The 15,129-nt window shown below is 30.4% G+C and overlaps 1 protein-coding gene across 1 annotated transcript in view; it reads right to left on the bottom strand.

Annotated features, from left to right (window-relative positions):
• Positions 1–15,129, bottom strand: part of LOC106470322 (low-density lipoprotein receptor-related protein 1B-like) — a gene marked incomplete at its 3' end in the record, with an annotated part of 107,644 nt that overhangs the window by 13,860 nt on the left and 78,655 nt on the right. Inside the window, exons 20-27 of the mRNA XM_022398945.1 lie at positions 9,659–9,766; positions 8,935–9,045; positions 8,636–8,692; positions 4,788–5,015; positions 3,940–3,993; positions 1,607–1,609; positions 851–994; positions 225–344 (exon numbers count right to left, since the gene is read on the bottom strand). Of these exons, the coding sequence (XP_022254653.1) occupies positions 225–344; positions 851–994; positions 1,607–1,609; positions 3,940–3,993; positions 4,788–5,015; positions 8,636–8,692; positions 8,935–9,045; positions 9,659–9,766 (825 nt within the window). The remainder of the gene's footprint in view (positions 1–224; positions 345–850; positions 995–1,606; positions 1,610–3,939; positions 3,994–4,787; positions 5,016–8,635; positions 8,693–8,934; positions 9,046–9,658; positions 9,767–15,129) is intronic.

Genomic DNA, 15,129 nt, shown 5'->3' with positions numbered 1-15,129 from the left:
GTGACCACGCTGTGTAGAAGTGTTTGTTGATTTCAATAATAATACGATTATTACATTTATAATACAACCACTACTAATTAATAGCAATTAATTGAAAAAAGTAACATTTTCATCAATTAATGTAATGTTAATCAACATAACATTACTATTCTATCACATGACACACAACCAAACTATACTTCAACTAAAGCATCCCAAGTAAAAATGTGAACACAATGTCTTACCACAATTCTTCTCATCACTGTTATCTCCACAGTCATCTTCACCATCACACCGCCACACTTTGAGCACGCAATGCTCATTTTCACACTGAAACTGGTTAGGGTCACACTGCAACTCATACCCTAGTAATATAAGTAAAATAATGAGAACTAAAGTATGTAACTTGTGTTAACTATAAATATATATATATACATTTGTAGCATACATTACAGAACTATAATAAAAGTAAATACAAATTCAATTATTAGTTTCTCACAAGAGGGCAGTTCATTAACGATGTTTGTAATATTTTTGAAAATACTAAATATGAATATAAGAAGATTTATTTAAAACTTACCAAAATCAGATGACATGTATAAAAACTTATTTCAATATTCCCCAATTTTTTCTTTATTTTAAAAAATCTGTTTTCCTTAATAATTGCTTTTTCAAACATTTAGTTATTTACAAGTCCGTGATCTTCCCATATGCATCTTCCATTAAAAACATGCTTTTCAACTAACATTTTCTTTGGGCACACTTTAAAAAACAAAACAAAAATTATCCTTATGCAGAGTAATGGTGTTTAGACACAAAATGTAAGTTTTAGAAAACATTCTTTAACATATTATTGTTAAAATTAACTTACCACATCTGACTTCATCAGAACGATCAGTACAATCATAATCTCCATCACATACAAAATCCCGACGAATGCACTGACCATTTTGACAAGTAGCTTGGTCACGTTTACAGAAACCAGGTGGTCGTTGAGTAGAAGTTGATGGAGAGTCTTCAAAATTAAATCTTTCTTTTAGTTAGTTTCAAAATTAATAAAGTGCTAAACATTACAATGATCTAATGATAAGTATTCTTGACTAAACCTACAACTTGTATGAAATTTTGCATCTGGTGTACTCTATGTTTATTTCATTTTAGTTGTATTTATTTGGAGTTAGTTAGATTCCAACATTTTTATAACATGATACAAAATGTTTGTAATGATATCGTTCCTTTCTCATCAAATCAATATCCCTATCTCTCATTAATCATAAGAATACATTAAAAAAATTAGAATAGCCTTAAATTGGAATATTTTTTTATATGAACTGTCGTTCATATTCTAAATCAAGTATTCATAAATAATGATGTATTCACCCAAATATTCTCTACTTGATATAAAAAATAATTATAAATACTACTTTACTTGTTTTGAATGGTAAACAAGATCGTTATTGATACTGTAACTTTAAATTAACTTAGAACTAATTAAAACTTTAAAAAGATCAATAAATGTTATAATAAAATTGAGATTAGTCCTAGTACAATAGAAGAAACAAAGGGCACTATAAATTACAAGACAAATTATAATTTCCATGCATTAGTGTAAAGAAAACAAGCTCACCAACTGTAAATCATGGTTAGCCCAGTGCAGCAGGAAGAGAAAGATATAGTTAATAAATTTTGAAAAGTTATCCTATAAAATGAAACAACATATGATAACAAAAAAAAATGATGTTATAGAAAAATATTTTGATTTTTTTAATATTCATGTTATCAGTTCCTAATTATTCACTCAACAATTGGTAAATTTAACTGAATTAATAATTACGTGTAGCAAATATACAACAATATATCATGAAGCATTTTGACCTACATTTCTTAATTAACACAATTTTGTATGGCCAAAGTATTTAAAATACAAGTTGTACATTAAAATAAATTTAAAATATAATGAATTGATGTATGTTTAAAGGATTCTTAAAAAGTTTAACTTTCTAAGAAACTTTTCTTAGAAATTTACCATGTGCATTAATTGTAATATTTAAACTAACTGAGATTTGTTCTGTTGTCAAATACCTGGTGGGTCTCAGTGATACATTAATTTAACAAAGTATCCTAAATAAATAAAAAACAAAATGTAGACTTAATTATATTAACAATGACTAATGGTATTCTTCAACTTTGGCAACAAAAGTGGTAAACTTACTTTGATATTTCTGTGACTGACCATGCATGTTGAAGAAATTCTGAGTTCAAAACACAGGAAGTGTCATGCCTTTATCTTGATCGAATTTGTCAATAAATAAATAAAAACTATGACCTTTGTGTGATCTTCAGGCAGTCTTGGTTTCTAGGTGAGATCTTTGGCTTGATTACTGAAGTTTGATGTGATCTTCACTTTATATATGGGTTTAATGTTTGTCATATCACTTAGATTGTACAAAAATGGGATGCAGAAGCAGTGCAAGTCTTTGGACTAAAATTCATTTTATTTTTATTATAAGAAATCACTTTTTTGGTATAAATTGTTTCCCTACATTAAACTTTCTTTGATTTCAAACTAATCAAAAATAAAATGATTTTGACAGTAATACTTTTAATAAGTATTTCAAATATTTTGCTACTGACTAAAAGTTAAGAAATAAAAAATATTTTATTAGCTGAATGTTAGATATAAGAGATTGTTTAGTGTATGTAGTATTATTAATTAGTTAATTAATTTTATGTTTGTAATTCATTGATGTTGAGGCTATAAAGATTTCTAGAAGGCCTAAAATGATAGACGTATAAATAACGATGACCAGATGAACGGAAACAGAAAAGATAAAGTCACACTAAAAAGAAGCTCACTCAGACAAAAAGTTAAGGTTAACCATCATGGAAATGAAAGACCTAAAGGTTGATATATATCAGAGTGAGATTAACAATTTTGATAGAGATAAAGAGAATAAGTTGTCTCAAAGGGTGTTCTAAAGTAATTGAACCTGCCTCAGTGGACTTGGACAAAAGGCAGATAACTATTGGAAGTACAAAAGCAGACAATTATTGGAAGTACAGGATACAACCGTGGTAACTCAGCAACAAAGTAAGTGAATGCTAATGTGATAGAAATAGAGAGAAAAATAGTTCAGCTTGTCAACTGAATTCTAAAGCAATTGAATACACCTAAGTACAAAAGCAGACAATTATTGGAAGTACAGGATACAACTGTGGTAACTCAGCAACGAAGTAAGTGAATGCTAATGTCACAGACACCTACTGTAGAAGAATCCTTAGCCCAACACACCCATAAACTACATACTAAAAAAGTAAGTTCCTGACACTGAACAAGTCAAAATTTTAAAACCATTACGTCCATCCAACATGACATCTCTCATCATCAAGACAAGTATTTTTTTTTTTTTTTACAAAGTTTCGTATTAACCAGTTTTGTAAAACAGCTGTCCTTTAAGCAATGGATTTCAGTGTAATAGTTTCTCCATGTATGATTTAATGCAGTGATAAAAATGTAATTTAAGGAAATGGTGTTAACTGAAAATTTAACTTAAATATATGACTTGTAAAATCAAATCAAATCTGATGTACTGAAAAAAAGTGTTAAAAACTCATCTGAATATTAAGTATTGAAACTGTTGTCATCAAACAATCACACAAAAACCTTTAAGCACTACAGAGCTATTTATGTGAAGTACTGAATGGATATGTTTAATATATAATGAAAATTAAAATCTTGAAAGATATGTATGTTCCAAACAAAGGTTATGAAGGTATAAAAATCACTTTATGTTTATAAATGTTCATTAGTATAAAAATATAAACAAATTTGTTAAAATATAAAGTTAATGTGGTTAGATAAAAAGGCAAACAAAAGACTTCATCATGCATCATGCAAACTTCTCTTTAATTGTATTTCATAGTACAGCCATAAAAAAGATGTCAAGGAGGAGTTAGTACCTTGATAAGTACTGGGATCAATTTGAGGAAGATTCACTCCATAAAAAGGTACAGCTATATATAGAGATTAAGAAGTTTAAGAAGAGAGCATGGTTAGTAATAACTGACACATAGAAGTATAACATGGAGGTAATGTCTATATACAACATCATTTATATCAACAGTAACAAAACTTTTAGGTTAGAAAAAAAGACAATTATCATTATAATCCAAGTCAACTGACTTCAAACACATATATATTTCTTTACTTATTAGAAATGTAATAACAACTTACTTGAGAGAAATTCTAAGTAGATTAATACAAACCAACATAACAGAACCTTATTGCTGAAGTTACAAATGTTTGTTTAGAAATGCAAATACAATCATTAATTCATTATGAAAGATGGACAATAATTCTTTGTTGCATAACATACAATGTTATTAGTAGCAATATCCGATATCACACGAGGAGCATATGCATATCTAATATTAAACTAAAATGTGAAAATTACATTACTATTATGTAATATCTCTTAAAATCTCTTATCTTTCAATGAAATTAATAAGAAAAAAATTATTTATTACCAAACTATCTACAATAGGAAAAAAACTTAAAAGGATTAACAGAAAACTAAAAAATTCAAAATCACAATCACGAAAAATTATTACCTTAGTGTATTGCAAAAAATTTGTTCTAGAGCACAGAAGTAATTGAAAAAACATCATTGTATATAAAGTTAATCATAAAATACTAAATAAATTTTTAAAGTTATTAAACAAAAGAAAAATCATGTTTTCATGAACATGCTAAAAATATTTGTTTCTAATAAAACAGTTTTCTATTGAACGACATGTGCGATATTTACGTGGTTGCACAGAAAGAACAACAACTTTTTGGGCTCCAGGTGTTCCTGATGAAATACCAACAGCTGAGCAAATGTATGAACCACTATGCTCTGGTTGGATATTTGGCATAGTCAAACGTCCTCTTTTGTCAGTACTTCCTGGAGGTAGCCGCTTCTGTTCGGCACGTTTCCACTCCACTGGACCACGACGAGATCCTTCATCTCGACACCTAAACACCACCTCTCGACCTAATAATATAAATTATTTTCACAGAATAAACTTTGTTTTTCTGAAGAGATGATCAATTTTAGAAGATTTCATTGAATTCAAAACTTTCTTCATCATTAGTAAAGAATGATCAGGCTTTGTTATGTTTATGGAAAAGCAAAATACCAATATTTACTCATTACATTTCGGTTCTTTGTAATCACATTTTTGCTGCCTCAACAACTAGCTTAAATATTTCACATTTCTTCAGATTGTATCATATTGTATACTTTTATAAAGATGAACTCCTAATTGTCATTTCAGTATAAAATTCATAACATTCTAAGTGCTTACATGTAAAAAAAAAATGTATTTGCTTATCAAAAACAGAGAAACATTAAAATTTCGCTCAATACTTTATGGGATATTGTCAAAAAAGTCCATGGAACCAGATTTTTTTAGGCCTGAACTTATAATCAAGAGGAAGAGAAATTAACGAATTTTTCAATGAATGATAAAATCAAGTTTTTTTTATCTAAGTGCAAGATAAATTAAATAGTAAGCAAAAACGTTAAGAATTAGTTGATATACAGCAGAGAACAACAATTATTTTATTACAAGATACAGCTGTTACAGTAAGAAGAATATTTTTAAAACATGTACAATGTTTCAATCACTGGTGCAATAATTTTCAAGTACACAATGATTTAAAACGATTGCAACAGTGACTGAAACATTGTACCCATCTTAAAAATATTCTTCCTTACTGTAAATGTTGTTACTTGCAATACAATAATATTTTGCAAAGTCATTTAACAAAGTTCAGAATTTTATTGGTTAGTTAACATGGTTTCACCAAGGGAAAATCTTGCCTTATGAATCTTTTGACATTCTTTGAAAAGGTTACTGCTTATGTAGATGAGGGTAAGGGTGTAGATTTGGTGTATCTGGATTTTCAGAAAGCATTTGAAAAGGTGCCACATAAAAGACTTGTAAAAAAAAAGTATTTCTATAGATGTGGGGGATAAATTAGCTAATTTGTTAGAAGAGTGGCTGGACAGAAGAATTCAAATTGGATTAATGTCACAAGTGGGGTACCTCAGGGGGCTCAGTCATAGGACCTTTGCTCTTTTTGATTTACATCAATGACAGATGAAAGAATGGTCAATAAATTACTTAAATTTGCAGATGATATTAAGGTATTGGGTATTGCTAGTTGTGAAGAGGATGCTGTTGATTTACAAAAGGATTTAGATCATTTAGTGAGTTGGGCAAATAAATGAAAGATGATTTTTAAATACAATAAATGGAAGATAATGCATGTCGGTTATCATAATTTTAAATTATAAGTATAATTTGGATGGGAATATTCTTAACAGTGTTATGAAAGAAAGGGATCTTGGTATAATAGTCGATCAGCCTCTTAAGCCATCCAAGCAGTGTGCTGTTGCTGGTGGTAAAGCAAATATGATTTTAGGTTGTATATACAGAAATAATGAATGCAAGACAAAATTAGTTTATAATTTTATTGTATAAGGTAACTGGTTAGGCCACATTGGGAATATTGTGTTCAGTTTTGGGCTCCTTACCTTAGGAAGGACACTGAACTGTTGGAAAGAGTTCAGAGGAAGGCTACAAGAACGATGCCTAGGATTGAGGAGTTGTCATACAAGTAGAGGTTAAGATCTTTGGAATTGTTTGCTCTTGAAATAAGGGTTAGAGGGGACCTAATTGAAGCTACGAGTTCCTTCAAGCTGAGTGCTCACAAGAGCAAAGAGGAAATACTGAAAAAGCCTAAGAAGAAGGGAGGAATGGCTGTAAAGAAAGCTAAAGCCCCAAGTAAGCCCAAGAAAGAAGCTGAGAAGAAGACAAAGACAACTGGTAAGAAACCTAAGGCAAAGGTAAAACCCAAGAGTATGTTAACGGAATTGATAATGTTGATGCATCATCTTTGTTTTTTCATACTTAACAGTGAGAATAGTAGGACTAGGGGACACGCATACATTTTGGCAGAGTAGGAATCATCTTCAGCTAAGACAGCTTTATTTTTCTAACAGGGTGGTTGGCCTCTGGAACAGGTTGCTTTAGATGTTGTGAATGCAGTTAATTTAAGCGAGTTTAAGAGAAAAGTTGATCTATATGAATGATAAGGGCTGGATTTGGTGTTTGTTTTTTTTTTATATATTTTACTTAGGAATTTTAATTTAGTTTAGAGAATGGGACAGCCTAGATGGACAAATATGCTCCTTGTTGTCACTGAACATCGTGTTTTATGTTTAAATAAATGCAAAACAAAAGTAATAGAAAATAACATTGTTGATCAGCCTACCATAAATGATTTAATTTGAAAATAAGTTTTAACTTTACTGTGTTCATACTATGGACAATTCTGTAAAATAACTATGTATGGATTGATCAGAAATTTCATTTCTTGACCTATGGGCTTGAATAGGTATTTTGGCAAAATTTATAGAAATGGGGATAATCACTTGTTTTAAGTGACATCAATAACTTTTGTTCTGGAAATTTTGCAAAAAATAAATCCTATATAATGCTTCCAATTTTACAATTTCATGAACTCAAAGTAAACTTTTCATAACCAAATAATGAACTTATCAAAGCAAAAGTTGTTAATCCTGTTTCACCCAAATATGCTAACATGTTTATTACAACCCTCCATTTTTACAGGTATTGTGCTGGACACACTAAGTGTTTTCAGAGATAGTAAAGAAGAACATAATAGAATAAGAAACAGGTTTTGAATCAAGATTGCTCTGCGGCTGTAATACAACATAATGAACTTTCCCTGATGCATATGTCACTTTCAAATATAATGTTGGAATACATAAGACACAACCCACAGATAATTACTGATAATGATAATTTATAGTTAACTTAAATATAAAAGTGAAATAAATTAGCTTGAGGAAAATATACTTAAGTCTTAAATAATAGCTCATTAATTTAGATTCTACAAAAAACTCAAATTTCTTCTGACTTTTATTCAATGACATCTCCGTAGTCCCTTCAGTAATAAAACTGATGATATTGTCATCATATTGTTTTAGAACTGAAACAAGTTGGGTGTAAAGAAACTTGAAAACTGGCAGAGAGAAAACTGAGAAAAGTTAACACTGCTACGAGTGCAGGAAATTTGGTAATCATTATTGTTTTTTGTTTTTATATTTTTTTAACAAATCAAATGTTCCAACTGTTTCTAACATGAAAAAAAAATAACAACATTTTAGTCAACTCTACTGAATCAACATTACAAAATGAAAATTCAACACAACAATAATGAGTTTTAAAAAATTGTCTATCTCCAATCATCTATAGAACGAAAGTACCTGAAATGTTCAGATTTTGAGTTTTGATATAAATTCTATCAATATTTGTTTTGGATAAATTATGAAAAAATACAATCTGTTAACCCTAATAAAAGAAAAAGTCTAGTGTGCATTCTTTGATTTCCCTATTTTTATCATGTTGTAATAAGAAAAAATATGAAAATAATTTGTATATGAGAATTTTTTTAAATAATGTTAAAAAGTTTTAAATTGCTTGGATTTGATTAGTATTAGAAATTTTTGAAGAGAACTCAAACCAATAAAAAAAAACAATGTGAAGAAGTAAGAGTATGAAGAATAATGAAAAATCTCACCCTGACGAATGGTCTGTCTCTCAGGGTAAACACGAATGTTGACATCACCCACAGGTTCTATTAAAAAAATAAAAACAGCAGCTTCATACATTTAGGGAACACAATATAATCAAAATTATTTTCTTTTTAAATAAGTAACTGAAGATTAGTTATTGTAAAATCCATTAAATCATTTATGAATACACTAATGAAAACTGTTGTATTGTAAAACTTTAGTTTCTTAACAGTTCTAATTTGTGAATTTAAAGGTTTCGTCTTGTAAATATGCTCATGATTTCAACAAAAACAAATTCACATACCACATCCAGACTCATCTGAATAGTCTGAGCAGTCAAATTTACCATCACAGCGTTTACTTCTGTCAATGCATTGACCACTGGCACAAGTATACTGACCATGTAAGCAGGTATCTGTGAACAATATATATTGAATTATAATGTAACAAACTACAATTTAGTGAACTGTGTGGAATACAAGTTGATTCAAATATCACGATACAATAATATATACAGACACACACTCACTAAAATAAATATATGCCAAACAAACATTCAGTACAAATTGTAGTATTAAAGGTTACAAATGGTATAGACATATCGGTAAACAAGGTGCAAAATCACAATATATACTTCAATGAGAACAATATATAAAATATATCAATGTATAACATATTTAATGAAAGGCACCTTAAGTGTGAAAAAAAAGGTGGCCAAAAAAGATTGAGCATGAAACTCAAAGCAGTGGTTCCCAGACTTTTGGCAATAATGGACCAGTAAAATTTCAAAACAAATTTGGAGAAAAGGAATTAGGTGACTTTTAGTCATCAAATATTGAAAAAAAAACAAATAACTGTCAGTGCTTTCAACAGCCAAGTCATGTTGCAGACTGGTAGAAATTAATTCAAGGACCAGTACCAGCATTTAGGAAACACTGACTTAAAGTAATGAAACTGGTAGCTAAACTTGGTAAGATTTGTACAGCAAAGATTCATTCATTAGATAGCTAGGCCATGTAAATACTCACCACAGTTTACTTCATCTGAACCATCGTCACAGTCAATCCTTCCATCACATTTAGAATGAAGTTCTATACACTTTCCACTTGGACACTGGAACTGAGATGAACTACAACCTAAAATGGCAAGACATTCCCACTGCTTTAATAATAATAATAACACTGTACTAAATTACAGAACACTAACTGCACATTATAAGATGTTACATCATTTTTTCTAAAATGTACTGAATTATTTTGATTATATCAAAACTTATAAATTAATGAACTTAAACTTTCTATTAACAAATAAGCATTTTTTTTTTCAGTTTTGTAGTAATATGGAAAATGATAAATCCAGAAGGTAGTTTGTATTGTAAAATATTTTCTGAAATTTACCATCAACTTGTCATTAAATAAAATGAAATAAAGTCATAACATTCTCATTATACTGTAATGTTATTAAAGTTCACACAGTTATACAAAGTATTGTGTAAGTGATGTCAAAATGATTTTGAAGCCTTACTATATCATTAGATTCATGTCTTCATGTCCAGTCATACTCTTATCTGATAACTGGGTGTTTTGAAAATGAGATGCAAGTTGATGCTGTAATGGCCACAAAAACGAGGCCACCATATTTTCAGAGTTTATGAATATTTTGTGATAGAAAGGGCTGTTATATATATGTATTTAAAAAAAACGATAAATTTCCCATGGCAATACAATACCTGTAAAACTACAAACAATGTCAAAATGTTCTGAAACATATCATTCCATCATGACTTTATATTGGCTGTAGTTGTCATTTGACTTGCTGTATGTATTTAAAATCATTTTAATATAAAGTACTCAACCCTGTAGAAATATGTTCCACCAAGTGTAAAGCTAATTCTGAAGTTTAATGTATTACTATAAACACAATATGGATATCACTATTTAGAAGGAATATAAATACAAAGCAATAATACAGAAATCAGTCTTGAAGATACAACTTACAATACCTAAAATACTACTAAAACTACAAAAAGTTAAAATGAAAAAACAAAACAAAATGGTACAACAGTAACACTTAAAACTAACCAATCATGGGATCACAATGGTACAAAGGGTTCCATTTTACTTTTATCTTTCTATAACCAAATATAATAATGTAAGACACTTCAAAAATTACAAGACTCGTTTATTGTGCATTTTATAATAATGATGGAAATGCACAGATTATGCTTTTCCTATCCAACATGATTTTGTTCCATAAGGATTGATTTGATTGGTAAGAATCTGTTTGTACATGTCAAAGGGCAGGGAAACATCGATTTTATATAGATATCTAATAATACTGGCTGAGAAGCAGTCCCCTCTTGGTACTGATCCTCCAGTATGCTTACCTGTAGATGTTGTACATTGGCCATAATATCATTTTTCTCTATGCTGCCAAACAATTTGTATTTATCTATAAAGAGTACTCTCAATGAACTTTGCTCATCTCATTATTTGTAGTTTGATTCTTATTGCAGCCTTTTAATTTGTTTCTCTTTTCTAAGCAATGGTTTTTGAGCTGCTACACATACACTGCAGTAAAAGTAAAGAATATGTAATATGCCAACCACATTATTATCTGCTATATCCAGAATTGACAAAGTATCACTCAATACCAGGGCTCATCAAGGCTGACTGGGTTATGTTGGATATACAAGAATGTTTAGTTTAAGAGTTATTATTTCGTTCATTTAGTGATATAATATTTAATGATTAATTAGTTTTATAACAATAGTGTTAATTATTTCAAAGGTGATGATTATAACAAATTTTGTTACATAACTCTATAAGAGTCGTACATTGTGTGTATAGTTCAACTGTAGTATTGTTGATGTCATCTTTCTCAAAACCTCTAAGTTCTAAGGTAACTGAACCAATCTTTTTGACAAAAAAAAAGAGAATTATTTAAAGCTCTGGATACAACTGTGGTAAGCAACAAGATAAGTGAAGTAAGTAAATAAAAGTCAGTGAGAGTGAAGTTAGACTGCATGTAACCTTATTAGTGTAACCTTAACAGGTGATATCTGAAGAGAGTTTAACAGAGGTAAGGAGAATAATTTGTCTTGTAAAAAGGTGTTCTAAAGCAATTGTGTGTGGACTTTGATGAAAAGGAGACAATTATTTAAGGCTCAGGATATAGCTGTGGTAATCCACGGGGTAATGTAAGTGAATTATTCACTAATACTATTGTGATAAAAGTAGAGAAAAATAAAACTTTAGATAAAACTTTGATATCCTATAGTGTAAAGAATTTTTGTACATACATTTGACTTGTTTTGAACATATTATTTTCAAATAACTGGATTGCATGTTGGCTTTTTATTATTCGAATTTATCACCAACAATTCACAGACCCCTATTGGAAAAAAATCCCAGCCCACATATACAAAACCGACAGGATACAACAGAGATGTGGTAGAGGTCAAGATGCTATTTATATCACTAACTGCTCAAGCAACAACTGTTTTGGTGTAAACCACATTAAGTTGGTGCACTGTTAATATGTATCTTACTGTTTTAAATACTTACAACAAAATCATTAGCAAAATCTCTTTTGTATTTTCACATGTCACATAAAAAAGCAAGTTACTTAATATCACTTTTAAGAAGTTTGGGCTTTATACATTGACAATTTCTATTATCAACAGTACTATTTTCATAAACCTTCTTCAAAGTTTTCAAACAACCCCTTCTGAAACATGAAATTTTACATTGATCTGTGGTGTGGAGTACCAATCAACAGCCTAAACTTTGGTTTCTACCCACTTTTCATGTGGCATTTGTCTTTTGAGAAGAATGATTCATTCACTCCATTATTGCTGGGAATAGTATGACTTCCTGTTCTTTTATAGGCATTATAAAGATGTGGAAGTGTCTGTATTCTGATGCAGTTCATTTTCATACAGTAGAGAAGTAATCGCATAATAGCTGCATTTTACACACATTATATATATATACTGTTTCCATGGTTACTTCCAATACTGCATTTAGAAAAGACAGTTCATTGAATCTATTGAAATATAACCTGTTTAAGGATTTCTTGATTAAGATATAACAATCAATTTTGTGTAAAAAGTGTGAAATCATTGTAATGAACAAATATACATGAGAAATGTTACTTCCTTCAGGCCCTTGTAAAGCAGAAAAACATAATTCTAAACTTAATAATCAAAAGTTGGTCACTAAAAATAAAATGAATATCCTAAATGACAACATGCTCTCATCAAATCCTGGCTTTAGATTACAAGTGGTTATATATAGTCATAGCCTTTGTGAACAGCTACTGCTTGACTGACAAGCTTAGTTGGGTGACTACTGCTTAAAATACCTTTATGAACTACTGAAGGTAAATTCAATTATGCAATTCCCATGTTCCTGTTCACTGTTGGTTTTGGACTTCTTATTTATGTTCAAAAATAGCTTGTTAATTTTTTAAGCTTTCTACACGGTTGATAATCACAAAATATGGTGAAATGAAATTACAGTTTGTGTAGCAATGCCAAAGTTGTTTTCATTAGGCACAAAGTGTTATTATGTTCAATCTCAAAGTAACAAATCCACTATTAACTACTAACAGACTAAATGTGATGTTCCCACTAAAGTGAGTAGCAGTCTCAAGCTGTAAACAAATCTGCATATTTTCAGGTTAAGTTCTGGTATAGAAGTTAGAACAGTAACTGTTGCACAATAAAATTAGCTGTAGCAATAAATATTTTGGTTTTACTTTCACAATTCCCTAGTTTGTGCCAAATGTTTCTGAAATGGCCCAGCAAATATGAGTGGAATTTATATATTAGTCTAACTTTTTGTGCGTATGATCTACAAGATGAAATTGTTATTTTTTAGGAAAAATGTTTTATATCCCAGGATTTCTTTAATATCTTTATGCATCTTGTAATAAAAATAGTGAAGCTTTAGCAAGTAATTAAAATTTAATAACACAAGGCTTAGACTTATGGTGAATAATGATGAAGTTAGTGATACACAATCCCTTTTAATTAAAATAAAACAACTTAAGATTCAAAATGTTTTTCAACTATAATTTGCCCAATATAAGTTTCTCTAACAAAAACTCGTCTATTCTTTTTCTGTTGCAAGTTAAGAAATGAACCCTAACCTTCACTTTATTAACCTAATCTGGAGAAATGGAAGCTCATATCAACACTTTAATTTCAATAGCTACAACTAAGAATGCATACAGAAACTTGATATATATAGTGTTTTATATTGCATCATTAAGCAACTAGAGGGCTACTCAGTTGAGCACATACCTCTGTCATACAGTGCTGATCACATTCGGCCCTCAAAAAATATGAAAAGCTGTCCGTATGTCCATTGTTATAAAAGAGACTATTTTTGGCAAAACAATGAGAAATAATTTCCAAATATGTCCACAAAGTATCATCAAAATCCAATGATTTTTGACAGAGTTATAGAGCAAAAATAGTATGAAATATTGGTCAGCAATGTTAACAGAGGGATTTTTTGGATTTGACCCTTCAAACATTAATCACTTCTACGTTGGGGTATAATCTAAATACATTCAGCTGTTTTCAAGAAATCTTGTTAACAAACAACACACACAGGGTTGAAAACATAACCTCTGTCCACCTTTGGTGGCAGATGTAGCAAGCAAAAGAAAATACATGCTTATAAAAACTTAAGTCAGTAATTGTTAAAAAGAGCCAATAAGAACCAGACTAATCCATTAAACATACTGAGAAAGACTCCTGGATGCTCATTGTCATGAACAATTACCAGCCTTCCTAGAACATCTTAATTCTATAGACAAAAGAATCCAGTTCACAATATAAATAGAGAAATAAAACAACCTACCATTTCTTGACATAGTCATCAGAAATATATATTACTACAACTGTATACAGAGAGCCGGAAGTGTAGTATCTGTCGGTGTGGGTAGGCTCTCTGTATACAGTCGGTGTGGGTAGGAAGTGTAGGTATCTGTGGCTCTCTGTATACAGTTACCCACACCAACAGATACCTACACTTCCACTATATACAGAGAGCCTACCCACACCAACAGATACCTACATTTCTACTGTATACAGAGAGCCTACCTACACCGACAGATACCTACACTTCTACTGTATACAGAGAGCCTACCTACACCGACAGATACCTACACTTCTACTGTATACAGAGAGCCTACCGACACCGACAGATACTTACACTTACACTATATACAGAGAGCCTACCTACACCAACAGATACTTACACTTACACTATATACAGAGAGCCTACCTACACCAACAGATACCTACACTTCCACTATATACAGAGAGCCTACCCACACCAACAGATACCTACATTTCTACTGTATACAGAGAGCCTACCTACACCGACAGATACCTACACTTCTACTGTATACAGAGAGCCTACCTACACCGACAGATACTTACACTTACACTATATACAGAGAGCCTACCTACACCAACAGATAC

This window comes from Limulus polyphemus, unplaced genomic scaffold (genome assembly GCF_000517525.1).
Source record: "Limulus polyphemus unplaced genomic scaffold, Limulus_polyphemus-2.1.2 Scaffold3943, whole genome shotgun sequence".
Classification (NCBI taxonomy): domain Eukaryota; kingdom Metazoa; phylum Arthropoda; class Merostomata; order Xiphosura; family Limulidae; genus Limulus; species Limulus polyphemus.
Note: the sequence above shows the minus strand (reverse complement) of the source record. Positions and strands in the feature narration are given on the sequence as shown.